This window comes from Podarcis liolepis, assembly GCF_965112155.1.
Source record: "Podarcis liolepis genome assembly, chromosome: 16".
NCBI classification, from domain to species: Eukaryota; Metazoa; Chordata; class Lepidosauria; order Squamata; family Lacertidae; genus Podarcis; species Podarcis liolepis.
The window spans coordinates 591796-617325 of record NC_139567.1 but is presented as its reverse complement, the minus strand read 5'-3'; the positions used below and the strand labels follow the sequence as shown (position 1 = coordinate 617325).

General features: G+C 45.6%; 2 protein-coding genes across 2 annotated transcripts; one reads left to right on the top strand and one right to left on the bottom strand.

Moving 5' to 3' along the window:
• Window positions 1-69: 69 nt before the first annotated feature.
• Window positions 70-10212, top strand: HTRA4 (HtrA serine peptidase 4; the record flags this gene model as incomplete). Its single annotated transcript, XM_083480324.1, has 9 exons — window positions 70-493; window positions 1782-1881; window positions 4613-4817; window positions 5126-5320; window positions 6375-6407; window positions 6610-6724; window positions 7116-7173; window positions 7740-7835; window positions 10023-10212. The coding sequence occupies 9 exons, from the start codon at window positions 70-72 to the stop codon at window positions 10186-10188; spliced, it is 1392 nt and encodes a 463-aa protein (XP_083336450.1). The 3' UTR covers window positions 10189-10212.
• Window positions 10213-12641: 2429 nt separating this feature from the next.
• TM2D2 (TM2 domain containing 2) lies at window positions 12642-16920 on the bottom strand. The gene is made up of 4 exons (XM_083480766.1): window positions 16603-16920; window positions 14298-14385; window positions 13977-14092; window positions 12642-13149 (listed from the first exon to the last, which is right to left on the bottom strand). Exons 1-4 carry the CDS (start codon window positions 16821-16823, stop codon window positions 12936-12938), a joined length of 639 nt encoding a protein of 212 aa, XP_083336892.1. The 5' UTR covers window positions 16824-16920; the 3' UTR covers window positions 12642-12935.
• Window positions 16921-25530: the final 8610 nt, after the last annotated feature.

Sequence of the window (25530 nt, the reverse complement as noted above, 5' to 3'; positions counted from 1 at the left end):
CCGGCCTCCTCCCGGGCTATAAGGCGTGGCCGGCGCGGCCGTCGAGCAGAGGTGGGCCCCTTCTTGGCCATGGCGGCTCCGCGGCTCCGCTGGCTGCTGGGGGCGCTGCTGGCCGTGGCGGCCGCCCCGTCGCCGCCCTGCCCGCCGACGTGCGAGCCGGAGCGCTGCCCCGGGCGCTCGGCGCTGGCGTGCTCGGCGGCCGGCGGGGAGCTGCGGCCCGACCGCTGCGGCTGCTGCTGGGAGTGCGCGGGCGGGGAAGGGCAGCCGTGCGCCCCGGGCGGGCGCTGCGCCCGCGGACTCGCCTGCCGGAGGCCGCCGGGCGGAGGCGGCGCGCGCGGCACCTGCTCGTGCGCCGAGTCCCCGCTGGCCGTGTGCGGCAGCGACGGGCGCACCTACCGGAGCCTGTGCCACCTGCGCGCCGAGAACCAGCAGGCCGGCCGTCGGAGGGAGCTGCCTGTCATCGCCGTCCAGAAGGGCGGCTGCGGAGAAAAAGGTGCGAGATGCCCGGGCTGGGAGAGCTTTCAAAGCAGCAGTCGACCTGGGAAGTCCAGCTGCCGGGGAGACAGCAGGGCGGGGAGCTGCTGCCCGGCGGCGGGTTGTTCTCGGGGGCAACGCGGGGCTGGACTGTCGGCAGATCATCTCCCGACTCGAGCCTTGCGCTTCTTCAGCGGAGTCCGCTCCCGGCTTCAGCCACTCGTGAACAAGTGCAGAGTCCTCAGAAGAGGAACGTCTGTGAAGCCATTTGGGGGACTGGCGGCTGAGTTTATGGATGGATTGCTCGAGGTGACTTCGTCTCAACTGCTGAGCCCCAAGTTAGAATTTTGGGCTCCTCTTTTCCTGCAAATGCTAGAAGTGAATTCTTAGCTTATTCAAATGCTGCAAAAAGGAAGGAATCTGTCCCCTATGAACTGACTCCCTTAGGAAGCTGTTCTAGAAGTTTGCACTTTTCCTCTAGTTAACCCAAGGTTGCCTGCAGCAGCCTTTTCTACCCAGGTACTCTTCAGAGTTTGGCACAGGTATTACAGTTCCCATCAGCTAGGATATTTCATGCCTAGGGATGAGGGGAGTTGCAATCCAATAAAATCTGGTCCACTTTGATCCTTTCTGCATACACTTTATGTGTCCTTTGCGTATTTCTTTTGTGTCAGGTGCAAACTCTAGACTGTAGAGCAGGCAATCTCAATCCATGATCTATGGACCACACTTGGTCTGCAAACTTCATCCAGGTGTTCTGTGACATGTCTGGCACATTTACTGTAGTGCATATTAATCTTTAATATTCATATTATTAATTGTAATACAGTTAAATACAATGTACATTACAGTTGCTGCAACAGACAGAAAAATCATTAAATGATTTTTAAGTGGTCCATGAGGTGGGGCTGGGGTGGAGTTTGGGAACCTCTGCTGTAGAGCAGGGGAGAGTGGATCTATCGATAGCCTTGTGGTGATTTACAGTAGGTAAGCAAGACTCCTCTCAGCTCCCTAATTTTGAAAGAAAGCAGCTGTAGGGGAAAACCAGGAGTGGCTTTTCATGTGACAGGACTGAAAACAAATGCCTGGGCTAAGCATATGCCCAGAGGCCCCTTGCTCCATATTTCTAAGAATATGTTGCCATTCCACTGCTCTCTTGCATCCTGCTCCAGCTAGAGGCTCTCCGGGATCCAGTATAAAAACAAAATATAGCCTGCCAGTCTGAAGTTTGCCTGTCCCTGCTTGCAGAGCATGTTGAGATCCAACTTTGTATTGGACAAGTGCCAGACACATCCCTTGCTTCACAGGTCTTGTGGATCCCAACAGTCTGCGGTACAAGTTCAACTTTATTGCTGACGTGGTGGAGAAGATTGCTCCTGCCGTCGTGCACTTGGAACTCTTCCGCAGGTAAGCTCCATTAGCCACTTGTCTGCCCATTAACTTTTTTTGCAGAGGTTATTCCTTGGTCAACTGTGGCACTATAGGAGCTGCGTTTCCCAGCTCTTTAAAGCAGGCATAGGCAAACTCGGCCCTCCAGATGTTTTGGGACTACAACTCCCATCATCCCTAGGAGTTGTAGTCCCAAAACATCTGGAGGGCCGAGTTTGCCTATGCCTGCTTTAAAGCCAGGAGCTTCAGCCAAAGCAGTGAATGAGGCCATTTTCAGCCTGGGGGAAGGGTGGTCTTGTGTGGAGATGCTTAAGACATAGTCACCACGGCTTGCACACTTTTGTTTTATTTTATTACAGCTGCATATTGAACCTTGGTCACTTGGTTTAAGAAATCTTGGTCAGTTCATCATATGAGTTTTAAATGATTAATGAATCAATTGAATATGCATACATTTGTTTGTAAATAAAAACAGTTTTTGAATAATGTAACCATATTTTAAACAATGCATGGTTGTGCGGCAGCAGTGCGCCATGCAATGTGAGAGAGAATGCCTTTTCTAATATGGCCATTGCAGTTTTTAGAAGTCAGAAACCATCAATTTTTTAAAAAAAAGTTTTCCAGTTCAGAGGCACCTTTCCAGTCGGTACAAATATTATTTTTAATCAATTAATCCATCTGATTGCTCAACAAAGCCTGCAAAGTGCAACTAAGCTATGTAATATGAAGGCACTTGATTGAGGCTGCAACGCTAACTCCCTAGTGATTCCTGCTGGATGGTTTTAGGAGATGGTGGAGGTGTGCCCTCTGCCAGCAGAAAAGCACTGCCTTGGCGTGGCCCCTGAGAAAGAGCTCGAGAGCTTCAAACTGGGCATTTGAAGGGCAAGGCAGAGCGGATGGTGGATCTCCGTAATCCAAAGTAAATCCATTCCTCTCAGGCCGCACCAGCATGGAGCTGGTGTAATTAATTTCTCTCCATTGCCCTCAAATGAGGATGAGTGGGAATTACTTAAAATTTACTGATACGTTATCTTCCACCTAGAAGAGCTTTTGACATGGAAATAGATCCACTGCTTGATTATAGGATTACTAAGCAATTTGAAGGCAAATATTTCCAATAGCTGACTGCCCTGATTAAAGCTTGGCTAATTTTTATTTGAGTTATTGTCTGATAGGATATAGTATAGTCAGAAGTACTATGCATGGATAACTTAGGAACAGATCTGAAACAGCTTTCAATGGGCATAATGTCATAATCAATAGGATTAAGCATATAGTTTAGTACAGTGGTACCTCGGGTTAAGAACTTAATTCGTTCCGGAGGTCCATTCTTAACCTGAAACTGTTCTTAACCTGAAGCACCACTTTAGCTAATGGGGCCTCCCACTGCTGCCGCGCTGCCGGAGCACAATTTCTGTTCTCATCCTGAAGCAAAGTTCTTAACCCGAGGTACTGTTTCTGGGTTAGCGGAGTCTGTAACCTGAAGCGTATGTAACCCGAGGTTCCACTGTATTGGATTATGAACAAAGCCTTGTTTAGCTCCAGAAGACCCCATCAGCCACCTGGAGACTCAACTTGGGAGCTTCTGCAAGCAAAACATGTACCTGGTCACTGAGCTGCATCACTTCCCTTTATTTTCTTGTTTTTATATCAAACTTTGAACTATTGGGTGGTACAAACATGGATGTTATCTGGGAATTAGTTAGATTTGCAGAAGCTCATATGCCTAAAGAGCTTTCCTCTTAAATATGATTTGCAATGTGAAGGTCATCCTCCTCTCCTCTCCTCTCCTTTGCTGTCTTGTATGGAAAGCTTGTTGTTGTTAATATTTATTTATTTATTTATACATACATACATACATACATGCATGCATGCATGCATTACATACATTGCACACATACCCCGCCCATCTGGCTGGATTTCCCCAGCCACTCTGGGCGGCTCACAACAGAATATTTCAAAAGCGATAAAATATCAAACATTAAAAACTTCCCTAAACAGGGCTGACTTCAGGTGTTTTTGGTACCTATTTGTATTTTGTTAATCAAAAGCTAAAGAGTAGGACAGATACAGTATTTGCAGAGCAGGCTCTTCACTTCCAGCATAAGCCTAGATTTGTCCTGATTTTGCAAGTTTCTGCAACGTGCAGACCTTCCAGCAAGATGAGAGATGCTGGGTGAAATGTGTGAGTCTTGCTTTTCCTCCTGGACAGGCCAAACAGTTTTTAAAACACATGGTATGTTTGGTTGTGTGTGTTTTTCATGCATTCAGCTTTCACCTCATGCTATTTTCTTACTTTTTCTAAAAAAAAAAAAAAGCAAACATTTTTATGGATGTTGCAAAATTGTTATGTAACATAGGTATGTTGGTGGCATGACAGATGCTGGCCAGTCAGACTCCTGCATTGCTTGCTTTTTCCCATTGAAGTGGATATGTTTCTCCCTCATACTGTACTCGCCCCAAGCTTGTCACAAGGAAGGAAAGGTTACATTTGGGCTGATTTGGAGGCAGGGTAAAGAGTCTCACTGCTCTAAACATGCTATATCTCCAGCCTCATTGCTCAGACCTTTGTTTTTACCTGTTTTAAACATGCGTTAATTTTATTTTTAATTGTATTAGTCTGTTGCTGATGTGTTCGGCAACCTGGGCTTTGAGAGGAAGGGTGGGATACAAATTGAAATGATAAATGAATGAATGCAGATTTTGTTGCTAGCAGTAGTGAATTTGTCTCTGTGTGACCCTGTGGCAGGTCACCTTACACAAACCAAGAAGTCCTGGTATCCAGCGGTTCGGGCTTCATTGTGTCCGAAGATGGCCTGATCCTCACCAACGCCCATGTTCTCACCAACAAGCATAGGATCAAAGTGGAGCTCCAGAATGGCCACCAGTTTGATGCCAAGGTGAAAGATGTTGACCACAAACTGGACATCGCCCTGATCAAAATAGACCCCCAGGTGAGAACGGCTTTGTTTCTCAGCAGGGCAAGAAATCCCCAAGGCTCAGACTCTATCTTATCATATTACAGTGGTGTAAAGAGGGTGGCAGAATTCATTCCATAAACTGAGCTGGTATTTGAGAGAGCAGAATCGAAGAAGACCACTACAACTGCTGCCTCTCAAGCCTGCCGGTCCACACACTAGCTACTTATGGGCAGGAAGAAACAATGGTAGCTTCTCTGCCTACAAACTAATCTGAATTGCCACAGGGGACCAGGTGAGTGACCCCTTTAAAAAATAAAAACCATATTTTAAACCCTGTGCAGATGGCCCTCCCAATCCTCCTGCTGGGCAAGTCCTCTGAGCTGCGTCCTGGGGAGTTTGTGGTGGCTCTGGGCAGCCCTTTCTCCCTTCAAAACACTGTGACAACGGGAATTGTGAGCAGCACGCAGAGAGATGGGAAGGAGCTTGGCCTTAAGGACTCCGACATGGAATACATCCAGACTGACGCCATTATAAATGTAAGAGACTCGGGGGGGGGGCGCTCCTCCAGCTCAAATGGGGCAGTCAGTAGCATTGCTGCCAGAAAGTTTGGTGAAGTTTTGGTTTGCCATTCTTCTTGGGTTTCTCCTTCTGTCTTGCATGCTTGCCCACCTTCTCTTTGATCTTGCAGTGGGTAGAAATGAATGAGGAGGGATTCTTTGATGCTTGGGGAACCTCTAGCCTCCAAGCCAAAGTTGGCCCCTGAGTTTCCCTCAAAACCACACTCACCTGCCCCACCTGAACGTCATAATACCTGTAGGACTGCCAACATGCCATTGGGAGCCTTAAAGGGTGCTTCTGATAGTTCCTTGGTAAAGAGGCTTGTCGTTTGCACCAGTCAGTCAGTTGCCAGTGACAGCCTGCCCAATGAGATATCCACGGGGAACTCCATAGCGCAGCCAAGCCCTGCCAGGAAATGGAGCTTGAAGCAGCACAAATCACTGGATTGGCAGCTACTTCAAGCCTGCTGAGACCAGTGGGGACCCTGCCCAAGGGGGATTCAAGTCAGCACCAATCAGCAGTAGCTTCAAGCAATGCTTGCTTGGCCTTTGAGTTTCCATGGTTGTACAATTTGCCGTGCTGCAAGAGAAAAATGGGTCCTCTGACATTGTGTCGTGTTACAAGCAGGTTGTACAAGGTTGTACAGGGATGGTGGATCTGTCCTGACCCACTTGGATATTCAGGCAGACACATATTTTACATATACATTTTTGCTTCTTTGAAATGTGTTTGTCAGGGACCTTAAGTTCTATAGGAGAAACTGTTTCCATGAGTGCACAGAAGCACAGGTGGGGCCTGGGGTGGGAGCAGGTGGTTGAGAAGCTGAAGCCAAGTCAGTCAGAGGCTGGGGCTTTTTTAGGGAGTGACTTAACACACTACAAACCTAAGAAAATTCTGATGATTGTAAGCAAAATGAGCTGTAAACTCTTTGGAAGTGCACTGGCAAATGTTCCATCACCTGGGAATTCTGTTAGAAGAAGTGGATTTGGAATGCATTGATTAACCCCCCTTCAATTCTGTTCTCTTTTGCAGTATGGGAATTCTGGAGGGCCATTGGTAAACTTGGTAAGCTATTATTTTATTCTTTCTCACCCCTCATTTTTGTCTAAACTTAAAGTGTGTTTTTCTTCCACTAGCCACTACCTGTATTTGTGTGTTTTTTTAAAAAAATACATTTATAAAGGAAATAATGTGATAAGATAAAAAGGGTGTGAAAGAGGATGGAAATCCTTCCATTTGGCCACAACAGCTGCTCTCTTTCCATTAGGATGGTGAAGTCATTGGAATGAACACCCTGAAGGTCACAGCCGGCATCTCCTTTGCCATCCCCTCTGATCGAATCCGCCAGTTCCTGGAAGATTATCACAATCGCTACATGAAAGGTAATAGGAAGCCCTTTCTTGTTTTGTGAGGTAGGGCTCCCACACAGACACTCCCTGTAGGGAGTAGGCTGTAACTCAGCGGGAGCAACTGCTTTGCACCCCAGGATCAATTGCTAACATCTCCAGGCAGAGCAGGTAAAGACTCTTCTCTGAATCCCTGGAAAGAATATTATATATTCTTATGAATATATAATAGACGTGTTTTTAAGGCTATCAGAGAACCTTCTGTCTAGTTCACACAATCCCTCTGTCCTTTTTTTGAGTGCAGAGCAGGGGAACACCAGCTTGTTTAGGCCTTTGTGTAAACAGAGAAAGAGAGGGGGCCAGACCCAACCTGTCCTTTCTTTTCATGACTTTGCTGAGAATGCTTCTAACTCTCATGTCTCTCTAGGGAAGATCAGACCCAAGAAAAAATACCTGGGACTCCGAATGCTCCCTCTCACTTTCAAGTAAGTCCTCAGTCCCACATCCCTGTCTTTCACCTATGTAGCTCCCGCCTGGCCTCTCAGTGTTAGGCCAAGTTCATGTTAGTATTGCATGATTGAAGCCCCCCCCCCCTAAAGTTATTTGAGTACTCATTTGCCAGTGGTCACTCAGGATCCTTGTTCTGTAACCTGCCCCTTAAACCATTATTTCCCACCTAGTCCCTAAAACAGCTTAAGTGGGAAACTTTATATTTGCTCAATAGGTAAAACTTGGGGAAATGTTGATGGTGGTGATGTCCTCAGAGTTCCTCTTTCAAGCTGCAGTAGGGCACCCTATCTCCCCAGACAAATTCAAACTAGTGAAGGGTGTGCAGTCTCCTCACACCCACCACCAGTGCCCATGTAGTGTCCCCTGCTGGCAGGCATGTTTCCTGGCAGCACTATCACCAGTTGTGGGGGGAGGCCGTGGCTTGTTATACTCACCTCAGTTGTGCTGCTAAATACCTACAGTGTTTTGATTAGATTTGGGATTTCTGCATTTAGTGGGTAGACCACCTGATTGACTATACTGTCCTGATCTCTTCCCTTAGTCTCATCCGTGAACTGAGACGGCGGGACAGGGATTTCCCAGACCTGAGCTCGGGTGTCTATGTCTACGAAGTGATTCAAGGAACAGCAGCTGCAAGGTAAAATATTCATTTCTACCCACCCATATGCTATTGGGATTGGATAGAAAGTAAGAGTGCTTGCCTTGCTTCTCTGGGAATGTTTCTGATTTAGAAGTGCTGCTCTCTCACACACACTCTCTCTGCAATGATAGTATGGTGCTACCCAAGTTCTTGCAGAAAACAAAACCTAATATTCTGGGTGTACATATATCAGCCAAAACCAGTTTGAAGTTCATTGTCTTGTTCCATATTTGAGCTGGCAACAGATTGCGAATCACAATGTGTGTAAGGGCTAGGCAATATCTCACCAACTAAACATCACGCTAACTCACCAGCTAAACACTGCAGTGTTATCAATGTCCTGGCAACTGCTACTACTTAGGGGACTAAAACAGATAAATGGCAATATTTTCGATCATCACACACACAGTTTCAGCAGCAGGCAAGCCAAAATACATTCAAATGAGACTTTTGGTTTTGGGCTTGGCTACCAAATGATGGCACTCAGGACACTCCAAAGTACGGTGATGAGTCATAGTGAATACAAAAAATCTGAGACTGCCAGCAGGCCTGCTAGGAGACAGAAACAGCTTGCCATGACTGCAGTACATGTCAGCAATAGCGGAGACAACCTGCAAGGCCTCGCAGTGGCGGCACAATCAGTGGTAGTCTGCAAGCCCTCATGGCGATAACGGGAGGGGGCAGAAGGAGCAGCGGCATCTTGCAAGGCCTTGCAGCGGCAACGCATGGCACCAATAGTAGTGGCAGCCTGCGAGGCCTCAGGGCAACACCAGCTGTGGGGCTTGCAAGGCCTCGCCATGGTGGCAAGAAGTGGCGGTGGCCTGCAAGCTGTCCTGGCAGTAGTGGTAGGCGATGGCAGAAGCTGTGGCAGCCTGCCTTAATGAGGTCTTGCAGGCCACCTCTGCTTCTGCCATCTTCTGCCACAACTGCAAGGCCTCACAGTACATCACTACTGCCACCGCCATGACAAGGCCTTGCAGGCCATTGTCGATTTTGCCTCTGCCACAAGGTCTTGCAGGTCACCACTACTGCAGCCACCGCAACAAGTCCTCGCAGGCTGCCACCGCTTCTGCCGCCCCTGTCCACTACCACGGTGAGGCTTCACAGGCTGCTGATTATTGTGCCACTGCCAGGCTGCCACTGCCCCCCCCCCGATCGTTGATTCTGCCATTGCCAGGCTGCTGCCGCTGCTGCCTCCTAGCAGGCCTGCTGGAAGTCCCAGAGTATTGGTATTCGCTATGACACATCACCAAACTTTGGATTGTTCTGATTACCACCATTTGCTAGCCAAGCCCAAAACCAAAAGTCTCATTTGGATGCATTCTGGCTTGCCTGCTGCTGAAAGTACCATGAAGTGAATACAGTGGTACCTCGGGTTACATACGCTTCAGGTTACATACGCTTCAGGTTACAGACGCCACTAACCCAGAAATAGTGCTTCAGGTTAAGAACTTTGCTTCAGGATAAGAACAGGAATCGTGCTTCGGCGGCGCAGTAGCAGCAGGAGGCCCCATTAGCTAAAGTAGTGCTTCAGGTTAAGAACAGTTTCAGGTTAAGAACGGACCTCCGGAACGAATTAAGTACTTAACCCAAGGTACCACTGTATAATAATTTATCAGTTTTAGACCCTTAAGTAGTAGCAGTTGCCAGGACATTGTCCTGTTTGCCTCTCCGTAGTTCCTTCCTTTTTTGATACGATATATCACAATGTTTAGCTGGTGATATATCGCAATATTGAAAACCAGTTATCGCCCAGCCCTAGTGCACTCTCCTGGGGACAGATGTTGGGCAGCTGCTTCCACCCCAGGTGCTTGTCTGTCAAAATGTGACTGCATCTCATACACTTTCTATGCTGAATTATAGGGACAGCTGTGATGCAGCCCTGAGGGCAGATGTTCATACAATTCCCTTTAGCCCAAAGAAGTTTTGTACTGACATCCAGTACTCTGAAAGCTTCCCATGTTGACACATGGCCACTGAAGGTGGTAAGGTCTCTCCTAAGACAGGAGTCCCTGCAGTGCTTCTTCCAAAGCAACCTGTGCTTCTTTTAGAAGTTATGTGTGCAGTAGAAAGAGTACTTGATAAGGGGAAACGAAGGCTATCTAACAGTTTGGCCACAATAAAAAGTAAGTGTGCCATAATCAAATGCTTCCTATATTTTAACATTTCTGTCTTTGGTTGCAGTGCTGGCTTGCAAGATGGTGATGTCATTATAGCAATTAATGGGAAAACAGTCACTTCAACCCGAGATGTAACAGACACTGTTCAAAACAGTGACACCCTCTCCATTGTTGTACGGCGAGGAAACGAAGATCTCATTGTGACAGTTACACCTGATAAAATTGATTAAAAAAAGGTGCCCTCTGCAGAAAAAGTTTGTGTTGAAATCCTAAATTGCTGTATACTCTTATCAGAAACAGTTTAGGAAAGAACTGTACAAAGTGAAAGCATACTTGTAGCTCTTAGTTTTCCAGTATGAACAAATCAAATATTTCAAATAGAAAATGGACAAGCCATTTTCTTTGTTTTTTTTTAAAAAATACTCATTTAAGTGAGACAAAACAGTTAAGCAGGGGGTAAGAATTCCTTTCAATCACAGATCTCTGTAGGTTGAAGGTCACCTTGTGCAATGCCCCTGCTACACACAAACAGAGATTTAACTCGACTCATCCCGTTTTCTAGTGCGCCAACTGAAGAGCTGAAGGTGTGCCAAATGTTGGAGGTTGCCTGCAATACAAGAATTAAGTTTAATACAGACCTATCCAGGTGCAGGGCTGGCAGGTGCCATTAAGGCCACTTTAGTCTTGAGAATGCCGGCTCTGGTGGTGGATATTCCTTCCCAACACCATGAAGCAAAGGCAAAATATGATAGGTAAGTATCTCCTCCAAGGTGTTTGTAACTATTTAAGCACCTACTCTCCAAGTCATGGGTAGGCAAATTAAGGCCCAGGGGCTGGATCCGGCCCAAACGCCTTCTCAATCCGGCCCGTAGACAGTCCGGGAATCAGCATGTTTTTACATGAGTAGAATGTGTCCTTTTATTTAAAATGCATCTCTGGGTTATTTGTGGGGCATAGGAATTCATTTATTCCCCCCCCCCAAAAAAAATATAGTCCAGCCCCACAAGGTCTGAGGGACATTGGACCAGCCCCCTGCTGAAAAGGTTTGCTGACCCTTGCTCCAAGTGGTAGTACTTGCCAATCTCTTGGTGGGAACAAACAAGCTTTTCAGAATACCCATCCCCACACCACTTCCAGTTATTACTCTAGAACATAATTTTTATAACAAATTCAAAACAAGATTAAAATAGTTACACATTTAAGTTTAAGATCTCCAAACTTTATTCTTACCCATCAGTTTTTAAAAAAAAACCCTGCATCTGCTCAACATGGAAATACATTTTACATGCTGTTACTGAAAAGTACACATGCTGATAGTTGCATTCACACACACACACACACAGCCACAGGCCTGACCTACAGCATGGACTGATCATTAGTCACTAGAACATACTTAAATAGAGGTTAGGAAAGACTAATCAGGTGCTGCTGTGAGTCTAACACACTGAGAAGAGGCATTCTTCCTCATTAATTGCAATTTAAATTGTGGCTGATACTGAAAATAGTCCAATTCCCCTACTTTATTAAAATGAGCCAGCAAATGGCCATTTGGGGAGGGCAGGGGCGGTTTACTACACTTGGGTTTCTCTGGCTTTGCAAAAACATTCTGAAGTTCTGCAATAAATTGGGCTTGGCATTGCTAAATGTCAAGATAACTACTTCACCCACATCCCATCACAATATAAGATTAACAGAGAATGAGGAAGCAATCCCGAAGACTTCACGTCCTTTTCCAAGAAAGGGAAACTTAAGGGAGCATTCTGTCTCATGTGGACCCGTGGGCCAACATTCTTATGGGAAAATCGTCCTGCCACCGTGAGCTAAAATCAAACAAGAAAGTAACTTTTGCAGTTACATCAACTTCACTAGGTATTTTCAGCTAATATAGGCGGCATAAACTTAGAATTATAGAATCATAGAGTTGGAAGAGACCACAAGGGCCATCGAGTCCAACCCCCTGCCAAGCAGGAAACACCATCAGAGCACTCCTGACATATGGTTGTCAAGCCTCTGCTTAAAGACCTCCAAAGTAGGAGACTCCACCACACTCCTTGGCAGCAAATTCCACTGTCGGACAGCTCTTACTGTCAGGAAGTTCTTCCTAATGTTTAGGTGGAATCTTCTTTCTTGTATGTAGTTTGGATCCATTGCTCCGTGTCCGCTTCTCTGGAGCAGCAGAAAACAACCTTTCTCCCTCCTCTATGTGACATCCTTTTATATATTTGAACATGGCTATCATATCACCCCTTAACCTCCTCTTCTCCAGGCTAAACATGCCCAGCTCCCTTAGCCGTTCCTCATAAGGCATCGTTTCCAGGCCTTTGACCATTTTGGTTGCCCTCCCCTGGACACGTTCCAGTTTGTCAGTGTCCTTCTTGAATTGTGGTGCCCAGAACTGGACACAGTACTCCAGGTGAGGTCTGACCAGAGCAGAATACAGCGGCACTATTACTTCCCTTGATCTAGATACTATACTCCTATTGATGCAGCCCAGAATTGCATTGGCTTTTTTAGCTGCCGCGTCACACTGTTGGCTCATGTCAAGTTTGTGGTCAACTTATTTGGAAAATCTCTTCTAAAGTGTATAGCAATGAGAACTAGGATTAAGCACAGTAGGGTAAGCACCTCCTAGAGCGTACACAAGTGTGTAAGGATATAAAGAACTTCAATACCTTCATGACAGTTGTAAATCCATTTTTGAGGTTTATTCTACAGGGCAGAAGTCTTCCCAGGTCCTTGTGGATGGGGAAAGCATAGCTTCCATTTAAACAAGACAATGAGGTATGTATAGCAGAATTATGGTTTGCATTTTTCTGGTATTTCCATTTTAGAAGGATGTCATTCCACAGCAAAATGAGTACACCGGTGTAGCCTCTATACCTGCTACAAGCCACGATCCAAACATTAGACCTCCAGCTGAACAAAGACTCTCCTCCCATTTCTTCTTTGGTTTAGGTCCAGTCAGAGTTGTAGACTTTCAGTAAATGGTACACCAGTTGCTTCCATCACTGGGCATCAGTCCCCCAGTGATAAGAAGAATCAAGTCCACAAACCACCAGATCCCAAGTCCTCCAAGAGTGAGCAATTTCCCTACAGCTGTTCCTGTGTGCCCCAGGCAGAAGCGATCCACTCCAAAGCAGCCCAAGAAAAAGGAGTAGAGGAGAGTAGTTATGAAGTAGTGGCCCGTGTATCTGAGAGAGAACAAAATTGAATAAAACTTTCACATGGTGAGCTGGTATCTACCCTTGCCTTCACTGTACAACAGTTCCCTCTAGTGGGCATAAAGGAGCATGCACAGAATCTCTATGTACTGTACTTAAAATGTACTAGTCCAGGGGTTGTCAGCCTGGTCCCTACCGCCCACTAGTGGGCATTTCAGGATTCTAGGTGGGTGGTAGGGGGTTCTATGGCACAAGCTGAATCCTCCTTCCATCGAGCACTGGTGGGCAGTAAGGAAATTTTACCATCAGGAAAGATGAATTAGTGGGCAGTAGGTATAAAAAGGTTGACTACCCCTGTACTAGACTGTGCCTACATAGGCCTTGGCTGGAGCACTGAAGAGACCTGCATTCACTCTTAGTTTGTGAGCAAGAATAGTTCCTTACACTTGAAGTCAGTAAGACACAATATGGGAGAGGAGAGTCAGATCTGTCTTGAATAGGACTCATCCACACTTCCATTTGTGCTGCGTTTTCTAGGCACAGGCCCATGATCTCTAGGTCCATTTTCAAGAAGTTTGTTGTTGTCCTGCCGTTTCCCCCAGGAAAACCTGCTGTTTACCTCTGAATTGGAACAAACTGCAATTCGCGGAAAACTGATGTTTGGTCCGATTCAGTGGCAAACAACGTCCGTGTCATAGCTGGACCAAAAAAAGGCAGCTTGGACATAGAGCTGTGGCTAGAAAGTATGGCACAAACAGAAGTGGGGATGAGCCTGTGAACTGCCTGTCACACAATGAATGTTGCAAAGGAATTCTGGGTTCAATAATCTCAAGAAACAAAGCAAAAAGGAAACTCACTTTATGCATGGCTTATTCCCCCGCCGAAAGGTCCGCTGGCCTGCACATTCGATACCATCCAGTGCCTTGCATTGGACCTGAGTGTGGCTCACATCACTATATGCCTGACCACCAAACTATTACAGGGACAAAACAACAACAGCGGACAGAATTGAGAATTCATTGGGCTAGATTCCTTGTTTTAAGTATACATTTTCCATAATGAATAAATTTATCTTGGAACATAGGGAGCAGGAAATCGAGCCTCTCTTTATCCCTACCCCAAATTTGCCAGACATTTATCTAATGTTAGAGTAGCAAAATAATCCCTTTTGAGCCCACCTTGAGACATCCGTAGCCCAGTTCCTCTCGTGCACTTGCATTTCCACCATGATCCATGGGAGCCTCACACTCTACAAACTCCTCAGGTCTGCAAATAAACCACAAGGTGAGTTTGATTTTGAGAAGAAGTGCTCCAGAGTTAAGTACAGAAGCACCAAGGAACAAGAGCTGGAACAAAGGCTGAAGTCAGAGCACAGCAGTAATTCATGAATGTTCCCCAGTTTCCTTAGATTAATCAGGCTAGCATCAATTTAACCCCATCCCTTCTCCAGTCTGCTTCCATAGCAGCCTCTCCAGCATACTGTACCTTCCTAACTGGGGCAGTTTACTGCTTGCACCTAACCTTTCATCCTTGACCCCAGACACCTGCTATCAAGTTTAATACTCCATTTCCAACACACTCCCTTCTCCCTTTCCCATCAACCATCCCCTCTCTTTGCCCAAAATCAACTTCTGCCACTCCCCTCCAGGCCTTTGTCTTGCCTCCAGTTTGCTCCGATTCATATCCCAGCCCTAGACTTTGGCAACGCCTTTGTCTTCCACCCCAGCACCACTCATCCTTCCATGCACAAGCCACAGCCTTCCACTGTTAAAAAACCCTTTGTGTTCCATCCTTACCCCTTTAGTTCTTCACACAAAAACTGAACTAAACTAAACTAAGGAGCTTTCACACCTGTGTGCCCAGAAAGCAGCAGTTTACGCCAGTAGCAACTGGATTTGCATCTGTGTTTAAACCACCATCTCAGCTGACTCCTACTCTGAGCTGGCAGTATACCGTATTTTTTGCAACATAACACTCACTTTTTTCCTCCTAAAAAGTAAGGGGAAATGTCTGTGCGCGTTATGGAGGGAATGCCTACGGGTGGCATACCTACGGATTTTCCTCCTCTAAAAACTATGTGTGTGTTATGGTCGGGCGCGTGTAATATAGCGAAAAATACGGTAGTCCTTTATTGCTGAAGTTTCTGTTTGGATTTTTTAAAACAATGCAATCGGTACAGAAGTAATTTTTTTTAAAGTTGACCTTAGAGTGTAGGAGTGAATGCGCCTTAAGTCACAATGTCTATCACTGTACCCAGGACCATTCCAAGACATTTTGGCAACAGAGAAGCAGCAAAACACTGTGCCACCCTCCACCGGCCTCAAATTATGACCCCAGGAGCAGCCGCCTGCCATTTCCTCCCTGGGATGGGAGGAAACCAGCAGCACCTCCTATTCACCAAGATGCCACTGTAGAGGCAGCATGGGGCAGGGGCTGCCGAGGAAATGGCAGATCTGGCCTCTAAGAAACACACCACAGCAGTTGCTACTGTAGCACTGGTTATACATTCCTGGGAGGCCAGATCTACTGCCCCTGTGGATCCTGACTCCTGCCCCCAGAGGTTGTGGCCTAACCTTGCAGTCCTCACTGCACTCCTCAGCACTTCTGAACACCCACCAGGGCCCACCAGTTTTGATGCTTCCTCTGGCCCTCACCACACTGGGCAGCAAGAAACTACAGGACACAATTTAAAATTTCCAACAGTGCCCTAGGGCAGGGCTGTAGCTACCAGGGGGTGGGGGCTAGCTGGGGTTTTTTACTCTAGGACAGTGAAGCCTCCAGAGGGGCACCATTGAGGCTCACAGCCTGTGTGTAAGTACACAAATGCATGGGGGAGGGGTGCCATACTGACTCTCCCACCTGGGTGAAATAAAGCCTAGTTTTGCCCCTGCATTCCTCCAGGCTGCTTAATGTGACAGCTGGCCAGTGCCAGCCAGACACATACCTCTGCCAAGCAGACCTGCCAAGACAGTATGCCAAGGTATTTTTTTAATTTTTTTTTACTACATTTAGACCCTTTTTCTCCAAGGAGTTCCAGGTGGCAAACACTGTTCTTCCTCTCCTCGTTTATCCTCCCAGCAACACTGAGAAGTTGTGAGGCCTCTTGGGTTGTGGGTTCGAGCCCCAGGTTGGGCAAAAATTCCTGCCCTGCTGCAGGGGGTTGGACCAGATGACCCTCACTGTCCCTTCCAACTCTACAGTTCTGCGATTCTACCACCCAAGGATACCCAGCGAGTTTCATGGCTGTGGTAGGATCTGAACCCTGGCCTCGGCGAGCCCAGACACAGATCCCAGCCGGACCTCGCCCGCCTCCTGGGCCCCAAAGCCTTTTAACTCCCTTCCCATATTCCTCTGCCTGACTGGGCCGGGGAGAGGCCAGGGTGCCAATCCGAGCTGCGCCAGGAAGCCGCCTCTCAGGCTCCGGCGAGGGGGGAGAAGATGGCCGCCTCCCCGCCCCCTCCAGGAAGTCTCGCGGGACCTTACAGGTGGTCGCAGCGCACGAGCGGGCCGTGGGGGCCGTGGCCTTGGCAGGAGAAGGCGCCTCCGGCGCTGGCGGGGGGCTCCGGGTCGGGCTGCTGGGGGCCGAGGGTGGCGTTGTGCTGGAGGCTGCGCGGCACGCCCTGCAGGAGCAGCAGGTTGCCCAGCAGCAGCGCCGCCTGCCCGCACAGCAGCGCGTAGCAAAGCGGTGGCCCTCGGCCCGCCATGGCGGCCCCCGCCGCCGCCGCCGCCGCCGCGCCCAGAAGCTCCTTCGCCGGTTCCCCAGAAAAGCCGCGCTCCGCCCCGGCCTCGCCTCCGCCCTCTCCGCCAATCAGGAAAGGGGATTCTCGGCTGGCCAGTCGGAGGCGAGGGAAACGGGCGCAGGGCCGCGCCGCGCGCATTTCCGGCGGAGGGGAAAGGCGTCATAGGGCCGGAAGGGCGCTGTAGGAGTACAGCCAGCCGCGCGCAGGGAAGTTGGGAATTGTAGTCCAGCTGCGCCTCTAGCGCAACCTTGCCGGCTTTTCACTCCCCGGTGTCTGAATTTCAAATGGTCTCGAGTCATTACCGAGGTGCTGCTGCTAAAGCATCCGTCCGGATACGTTTGCAGAAAGTTTGTATATGAGTAAATATTTAAATCTTAAATTATTTTTATTGCGTTTTCAAATATATAGGAACATCAAAAAAGAGATAACAACATATACAAAAAACAACAACCCACCGTTCTTTCCGACATAGGACAGATATAATAAGGTCATGAATATACAGACATTTCATTAAAAAGGAGTAACAAAAAGTAAAAAGGACAAAGTCCTTTGTGGCACAAAATAGGCCAAACCTGTTTTTGGTAGGTGACATGTATTTTTCACATCTGATGTATTGGCATATGAAATAGGGCCCAACCATGAAACAGTTGATACGGAAGGGGGGGGCATGTCTTCTTCACCTCCTTCTTCGCTACAATATATCCATTTATTTCCAATTCTCAATGTCAAAAGGGACTAAGATCTATAAAATTCATAGAAAATCAATGTGCCAATTTGCTCAATTTCTCTAGGACTCCATGACACCTCCCCTGTCCTCCATAATCCCTCAAGCAAGGTGTCAAGACCCTAATCCTGTCAAATCACTCTGCCAAGCCTTTCCTCTGGGCAATGCCAGGTGGCAGACCATGCATACATGGACCATTGTCTTCTCATCAGGTACTCAGGATGTGCTTATCTGCGCATATCTCCAGCTCTGCATAATCCCTCTCCCTGCTCCGTATGTTAATCCTGTGTAACCCAACCTCTTCTTAATGTATTCATGATGTAATCTGTGTAACCCAACCTCTTCTTAATGTATTCATGATGTAACTAGGATGTATTTCGCACTGTATTCTGGGACATGGAGGGAAGTTTCAAAAGTTCATGTCACTCCTTTCTCGCTGTTCAATCTCGTCTTGAACCTGTTGCGCAATAAACTTGGATCTTCTTTTGCTCCTGTCTCCGGCTGAGCTCATTTTCTTCCGCAGGGACCCGCGGACCTAGTCCGACGAGCTGGGTGGCAGAGTAGCCCCGCACCCAGATTTTACTGTAACAGTTGGTGCCCCACGTGGGGCATGCGGTTCTCCCAAGCTGCTGACCGGGGGCCCCGAAATCTTCAGCCGGCTCCGGGCCATTTTGCCTGGGAAGATCCTTTTGGACCCCCTTGGCTTGGTGTGAGAGTGTTATGGATGAGGATAGAACTACTAGATCCGGTAAACATTACAAGACTGTAACAGCTGCAGCTGGACAGACAAAAGCAAAAACTATGTCATCTGATGCTGTGGCTCAAGCTCTTGGTAGAATAAATGAGTCCTTGGAATTTTTGACAAAACAAGGTGCGGAATCCAGTAAACAACTGGCTGAGGTTTCTGCAAAACTAGATCTGAATACGAAAAGTATCAATGAACTCAGAAAGCAGGTGAATTCAAATACACAATCTATTGAAAAGCTTTTAGAAGAAACAGCTACAACACGCAAGATTGCAGAGGAAGCTAAGGGTATTGCAGTTGCTGCCCAGGAAAAGATACCACCAGTTTATAAAAAATTAGAAGATCATGAGTTGGCCCTGTCTCTGCTCGAACTGCAAAGAAAGGAGAGAAATCTGAGAATAAGAGTGAAAAGGATAATCTGGCGGACTTTCTTACAAAAGAATTTTTGGACTTTTGGTAACAGGAGCTAGAGAAGGAAGAATTTAAGATAGTGACTGCTTTTAGATTGGGCAGAAGACAAAACAGAAAGAAGCCTAGGGACTGTTTGATAACCTTAAGATCAAAAGAAGAAAGAGATAAAATACTGAATCTGCACTACCAAAGAACTTTGGAAATTGAAAATTCCTATGTGGAGATCTTCAAGGATATACCCAAGCATATTTTGGATGTAAGATCTCACTACAAAGATCTGGTTGACCTACTGAGAAAGAATAGAATACTCTTCAGGTGGGAATTTCCTCAAGGCCTATCTTTTAAGTATAAGGGAAGGAAAACAAGAATAAAATCAGTGAGCGACAAGGACCAATTTCTATGAGATAACGAAGAAGACCTCTTGAAAGAAGTGGCTGGAGTGGAACCAAGCTCATTAGCAGAAGAAATACCTGATATAGCTAATCTGTCATTTGGACTGAACCTACCGACAGAAGAAGAACAACAATCCGGGGCAGTAGGAGGGAAGAGTAAATAGTTTAATGATGTCCCTGCAACTTCTAAGTTGGAATTGTAATGGTTTGAACCTTCCCCAAAAAAGGAGAAATGTTTTTCATATATTGAAAAAAGAACAATTGGACTTGATATGCTTACAAGAAACACATGTGACAAGGTTGCATAGGAAACTACTCATCAATAAAAGATTAGGACAAGAATTTATCTCATCTGATAAAGTGAAGAAAAGAGGAGTGGTGATCTATGCAAAGGAAAAACTATCTCCGAAATTAATGTTTAAAGATGAACAAGGAAGATTTTTGGCAATTGAAATTCAAGTTCAAGGAGAAAAATTTCTGATATTAGGAATTTATGCACCAAATGAGGGGAAGTCAGAATTTTTTAAGAAGCTGCACGAGACTCTATTGGACTATTTGGATTACAACTTAATTTTGATGGGAGACATGAACGGAGTAGTATCTACAAATATGGATAAGGCACAAAGACAGGTAATTTCTAAAGATGGAAGATTACCAAAGACCTTCTTTGAAATGACTGAAAATATGGACCTGATTGACAATTGGAGAACAAAGAACCCCCTCGAGAGAGAGGGAACTTTCTTTTCTGAAGCAAAAATGACATGGACTAGAATTGACCAAATTTGGGTTACTAGTGGAATGGCACCGAAAATTAGGAAAGTGGAAATCTGCCCAAAAACGTGCTCTGACCATAATGCGGTGAAGATGGAGATGAATTTAACAACAGCTGGCTCTTTTAGATGGAGGATGAATGACACCTTATTCAGAGATGAGGCGGTATACAGAAAGGCCCAAAAAACACTGAGAGACTATTTTGAAATAAACTTGAAAATAGACGTTGAAAAAAGAGTAATATGGGACGCAAGTAAAGCGGTTATGCGAGGATTCTTGATACAACAAAACACAATAAGAAAGAGAAGTCAAAATGAGAAAAAGGATAAGATCTTGGAAAAGATAAAAAAGGAGAAAAGAAATTAAGATCTAAACCAGTCCCAAGAGCTCTTGAGAGAGATTAAGCCATATCAGACACAATATATGGAATTGATGAATCAAGAAATAGAATGGAAAATTAAACAAATGAGACAAAAGACATTTGAATCTGCAGATAAATGTGGTAAACTTTTGGCTTGGCAATTGAAGAAAAGACAAAAACTAAATACAGTTACAAATTTAGAAGTTGAAGGAAGGAACATTTATAAGCCAAATGAGATCAGAAACAGTTTTCAGAGTTATTTTAAAAAACGGAGACCCTCACTGGAAAACCTCAGGTAGAGTGAGCCTGAGGCCGTGGGACTCGGCGGGCACCAGAAACGCCCCCCAAAACGAAGAAGGGACCCCGTAAGGGGCCGCGGAACGTGGAGGGGAGCGCGGTGCTGTGAGTCGATCGCTCTTTCCGTGCGAGTGAAGCCGCATAGCTGCTGTCGATGAGCGCTGACCTTTTTTCCTGGATTATTGGATTCGGAAACAGCAACCCGTGAGTAAAAGGGTTCAAAATAACTTAAAATTAAAATTGGAAAATTCGGACAAGCGGGAGATGCAACCAGGAAGTCTGTCTCCCTCTGCTGCTAAAACTTCAAAGCAACGATTCTGATCTGAAGCCTTTTAAGAGGAGTTGAAAGGTTTAACTTTGTGCATGATCTGAACTGTCGCTATAGGATCTAAGGGATTTAAAATTCTTTTTTCTTTTTTTGGATTTTGGCTTTGATTTTCCCTCTCCCTGTGGATTTACAAATTATTATAGAGAAACCCAGGTACTTGACTGCCAAACTACGGGAACTGTCAGTTTGCGGACTTTGTATTTTGTTACAATGAACTGTTACATCTGAGTGCTTCTGGACTAGCTACTTTGAAGCATCATTTTCTGGGCACTTTTCCTGAAACATTGTTAAAGTAAGGATTTATTTCTGCAGTCTAAAAGAAGAACAGAAGGTCTTTTTGAAATTTTTGACTGGTTGGACATTGTTGGTATAAGGGAAAACTTTTCCTTTGTTCCCTCTGTTTCTCTCAGAACTTGCTGGAACTCCCCCTACTGGATTGGACTTACAATTGTGACTGGTATTTTTCCTCTTTCTTCCTTTTAATTTGTTGTTTACCCTCTGGGCTTGTGGATTCCCAGGGGAAGATATATAATTTGACCTTGACACGTAGACGGGACTGGAATGAGTGGCACTGGGAAAACAAGACTGGCTAAAGTGAAAGCTAAACAACTAACTCAATCAACATTGACTTCCCAGGTGCGCAGATCATCGGTTCCCACAGTTTTGGAACCAGAAGAAATAGAAACTGAGCTGACCTCATTAGAAGGCATGGCAGCTGGAGGAAATGAAACAGTATTAGAAATTTTTTTGGAGAAATTGGAGCTACTGGACAAAAAAGTGGACGCACAATCGGCCAAGATTGACCAAAACACTGCCAGCCTAAACAAATTAACTGAACAAGCCACCCTGCATGCACAATCAATTGGGAAGCTTTTTGAAGCTACCAAAGAGAACCGTCAATTGGCCGAGGCGGCCAATCAGAAAGTGGATGCAGTGAAGGAGGAGGTTAAACCATTGCACAAACAGGTTGGTGAACATCAGGCCTACCTGTCTATGATCGAATTACGTTCTAGGGAAAACAATCTGAGGCTGAGAGCACTTTCAGAGCTTGAACAGGGAAATTTGACGGAGTATTTGACAAAAGAACTGTCTAAGTTTTGGAACTTGGAGGAAGATAAGGACTTTAAAATTGTGAGTGCTTTCAGACTTGGAAGAGTAGTGAAGAAGGACAGACCCAGGACTTCCGGGTTGACGCGATCTGGAAATGGCGGATTCCCTCCGAGCTCCGGAGGGAATCGGCTCCACTGAGGATGGGTCTTTGCCGCGCCGGCGACGCGGGGACCCTTAAAAACCGCAGGCGCGGAAGCCTGCGGACTGAAGACTCGGCGGGTGCCTTAAGCGCTCCCCCTGATTCGCAAAGAGCCTTTTTAAAGGCTGCGGAGGGGATACGGGGGTGGCGTGGCACTGAGAGTCGATCGCTACCTCGGTGGAGCGAAGCCGCGAGCCATGACCGGAGAGCGCTGACTTCCTTCCTTGAAAATTTGGACTGAAAGAATCACCCGTGAGTAAGACGGATTGGGACTTTATAAAAATTTTACCTTCAATTGGAGACGACCGGGGGGTGTGCTAAAAGGAAGTCCGCACCCCCCCCCTTGCAGACCATCTAAGCAACGACACAAGAGATAAGCTGGAGAGCCTACCCTTGGCGGGGTGAGTTAAAAAGGACACTAACTTTCAAGATTTTACTAAAGGAAATTTTGTGCAGGAGAGTGGAGTTTTGGAAACCTTCCTTTTGTTTTAAACAACCCCCCCTCCCGGGCTCGGGAACGTCCTGCCTTTGTGCCTGCGTTAGAGCTGCGGAGTTTGACAGCTGTCAAAGCTGCCAAACGGGCGGTTTAAAGTGAGAAATTGCCATTTAAGATTCCTATGGACTAAGACGAGTTATAATTGAGCTGAAACTGTTGGAAACAAAGTAATAATAATCAGTTAAAGGATTGTTGGTGAAAAGGCAAATAAGTAACCAGATTCCCCCTAGGGGGAACTCTGTGAAACTACAAGGGATACAATGGCTGTGGAAGGAAAGTTACTAGTGGAAATCGAAAGGATGTTTCAATTGGTGGGAATCTTACAGGAGCAGAGCTTGGCCATGAACAAACAACTTGAGACTATGACCTTGGGAACAGGCAACTCTGCTCTTTGTATTGAGGACCTTAATGAGAAAGAATCCACAGCTGATTGGGAAACAATATCTACAGAGCTGGAAGAGACTAAACAACAAGAAAAAGAAGAAGTAATCCTGGGAAGCAACAACCAAAAGTTGACATCTGTGGAATACAAGCAAGGAGACGCTGGGAACATATCCACCACAAGTCTGCGAGAGATACAGAAGAAGAAGGAGGAGGCCCCAAGACAAAATGGAGTACAGGAATTTAAAATAAAGAAATATGATTGGGGCCTCCGTTTGGACTTAGACTTGGAAGAGATAGACTTTGTGGAAATACTTCAGCAGCTACCTTTGAATTTTCTTGTCGGAAGAGGACATACTTTGATGGTGAAAGAACTTTTCCCAGATCTGACGACTGCTATAAAGGACTACCAACAGGACAGGCGGAGAGGAACGGAAATAGATTTGAAAGCCTTGGACGTGAGGAACCCAGGCTGAGAACTTCGAATTTGGATTTTTATTGGGAAGGGACAAAAACCGGGGATGGGAGGGAGGGAAGAAGAGACTCTTAAAAACTCTCAAGACTTTTAGGTTTGGTTAAGATGACTCTTAATTAAGATAAAATGAAAATCGATGGAAGAGAACTTAAGTCCAACTTATGAAAATTAATTTTTATTATAAAAAAGGAAATAAGATGAATAAGATTGTTAAGAGGAGAAATATCAACTTGCTGACATAATCTTGAAACTGGGATGCATCAGGGGGGGTGGGGGGAAGTCAGGGAACAAGGTTATGAAATGGGGATTTGCTGATTTTATACATGTTTTTGTCTTTTGTTTTTTCTTTGTGTATGTCTTGTCTTTATAAAAGCAGAAAACCAAATAAAAATTTTATTAAAAAAAAAAAAAGAAGAAGGACAGACCCAGAGACTGTTTGATTACTTTGAGATCCAAGGAGGAAAGGGATAAGATACTAGGCCTACATTACGGAAAGCCACTTGAAATCCAGGACAGGAGAGCTGAAATTTACAAAGATATCCCTAAACAGCTTTTGGATCTCAGAACCACCTATACAGAACTAACAAAATTGTTGAGAAGCAACTCAATTCTTTTTAGGTGGGAATTTCCTCAAGGATTATCTTTTACATTCAGAGGGAAGAAAGTGAAAATTAAAACACCAGAGGATAAAGATAAGTTTTTGCACATCTACGAAGAAGACCTTCAGAAGGGAATCTCAGGACCCGGGTCCTGGCCACCGCCACAGCCAACACCTACACCTACACCTTTGGGATCTGACGACCAAAAGGAAACGCCACAACCTACTGGATAACAGATTTGCCCAGGATGTCTCTGCAACTTCTTAGTTGGAATATTAACGGCGGAAATTCCCCGGAGAAAAGGAGAAGGATATTTCACATACTAAAGAAAGAACAATTGGACATTATTTGCTTGCAGGAAACACATGTGACTAGGCTCCACAGAAAAGTATTAGTCAATAAAAGATTAGGCCAAGAATTTATTTCATCAGACCGAGTTAAAAAGAGAGGGGTGGTGATCTACGCCAAGGAGAGCCTGTCACCAAAATTTCTTTTTAAAGATGAGCAAGGGAGAATCTTGGCAATTGAAATTCAAGCACAAGGCGAAAAGTTTTTGATATTAGGCATCTATGCACCAAATGAGGGGAAATCGGAATTTTACAAGAAGCTGCATGAGACAATGCTGGACTATCTGGATTATAGTAACATCATCATGATGGGAGACATGAATGGGGTGGTGTCCACAAATATGGATAAGTCACAAAACCAAAACGTTTCAAAAGATGGCAGACTACCCAAAACTTTTTTTGAACTGACCGACAATATGGACTTAATTGACATTTGGAGGTCAAAAAACCCTCTAGGAAGAGAAGGAACATTTTTTTCTGAAGCCCAACTGACATGGACAAGAATCGACCAAATTTGGGTAACTAGAAGTCTGGCACCTAAGACTAGGAAAGTGGAAATCTGCCCAAAGACTTGCTCCGACCATAACGCAGTAAAGATGGATACGAGACTAACTACAACCGGCTCCTTTAGATGGAAGATGAATGACAACCTACTTAGAGATCAGGAGATCATTAAAAAGGCCCAAAAAGCTTTGAAGGACTATTTTGAAATAAATTTGAACACTACGGTGGAAAAAAGAGTAATCTGGGACGCAAGTAAAGCTGTAATGAGGGGGTTTCTGATACAACAGAACACCATAAAGAAAAGAACACAGAATGAGAAAAAGGATAAGATTTTGGAGAAAATTAGGGAATGTGAGAAAAAGCTAAGATCGAAACCGAAGTCACAGGAGATTCTGAGAGAAATTAAACTTTACCAGGCACAATACTCTAAATTGATAAATCAGGAAGTGGAGTGGAAAATCAAGTTAATGAAACAAAGATCATTCGAATCGGCAAATAAATGTGGAAAGCTGCTAGCATGGCAGCTAAAAAAGAGACAAAAATTAAATACGGTTACTAACTTAGAGATTGAAACAGAACTGTTAGAACCCA

What these genes read in the sequence shown, in the direction of transcription:
- TM2D2 (XM_083480766.1), bottom strand. Translation starts at nt 16,823, where the DNA reads ATGGCGGGCCGAGGGCCACCGCTTTGCTACGCGCTGCTGTGCGGGCAG. An exon ending in CTCGTGCGCTGCGACCACCT is followed by an intron (nt 14,386 to 16,602) that starts GTAAGGTCCCGC and finishes GTTTATTTGCAG; the next exon opens with ACCTGAGGAGTTTGTAGAGT. An exon ending in TGGGCTACGGATGTCTCAAG is followed by an intron (nt 14,093 to 14,297) that starts GTGGGCTCAAAA and finishes TCCCTGTAATAG; the next exon opens with TTTGGTGGTCAGGCATATAG.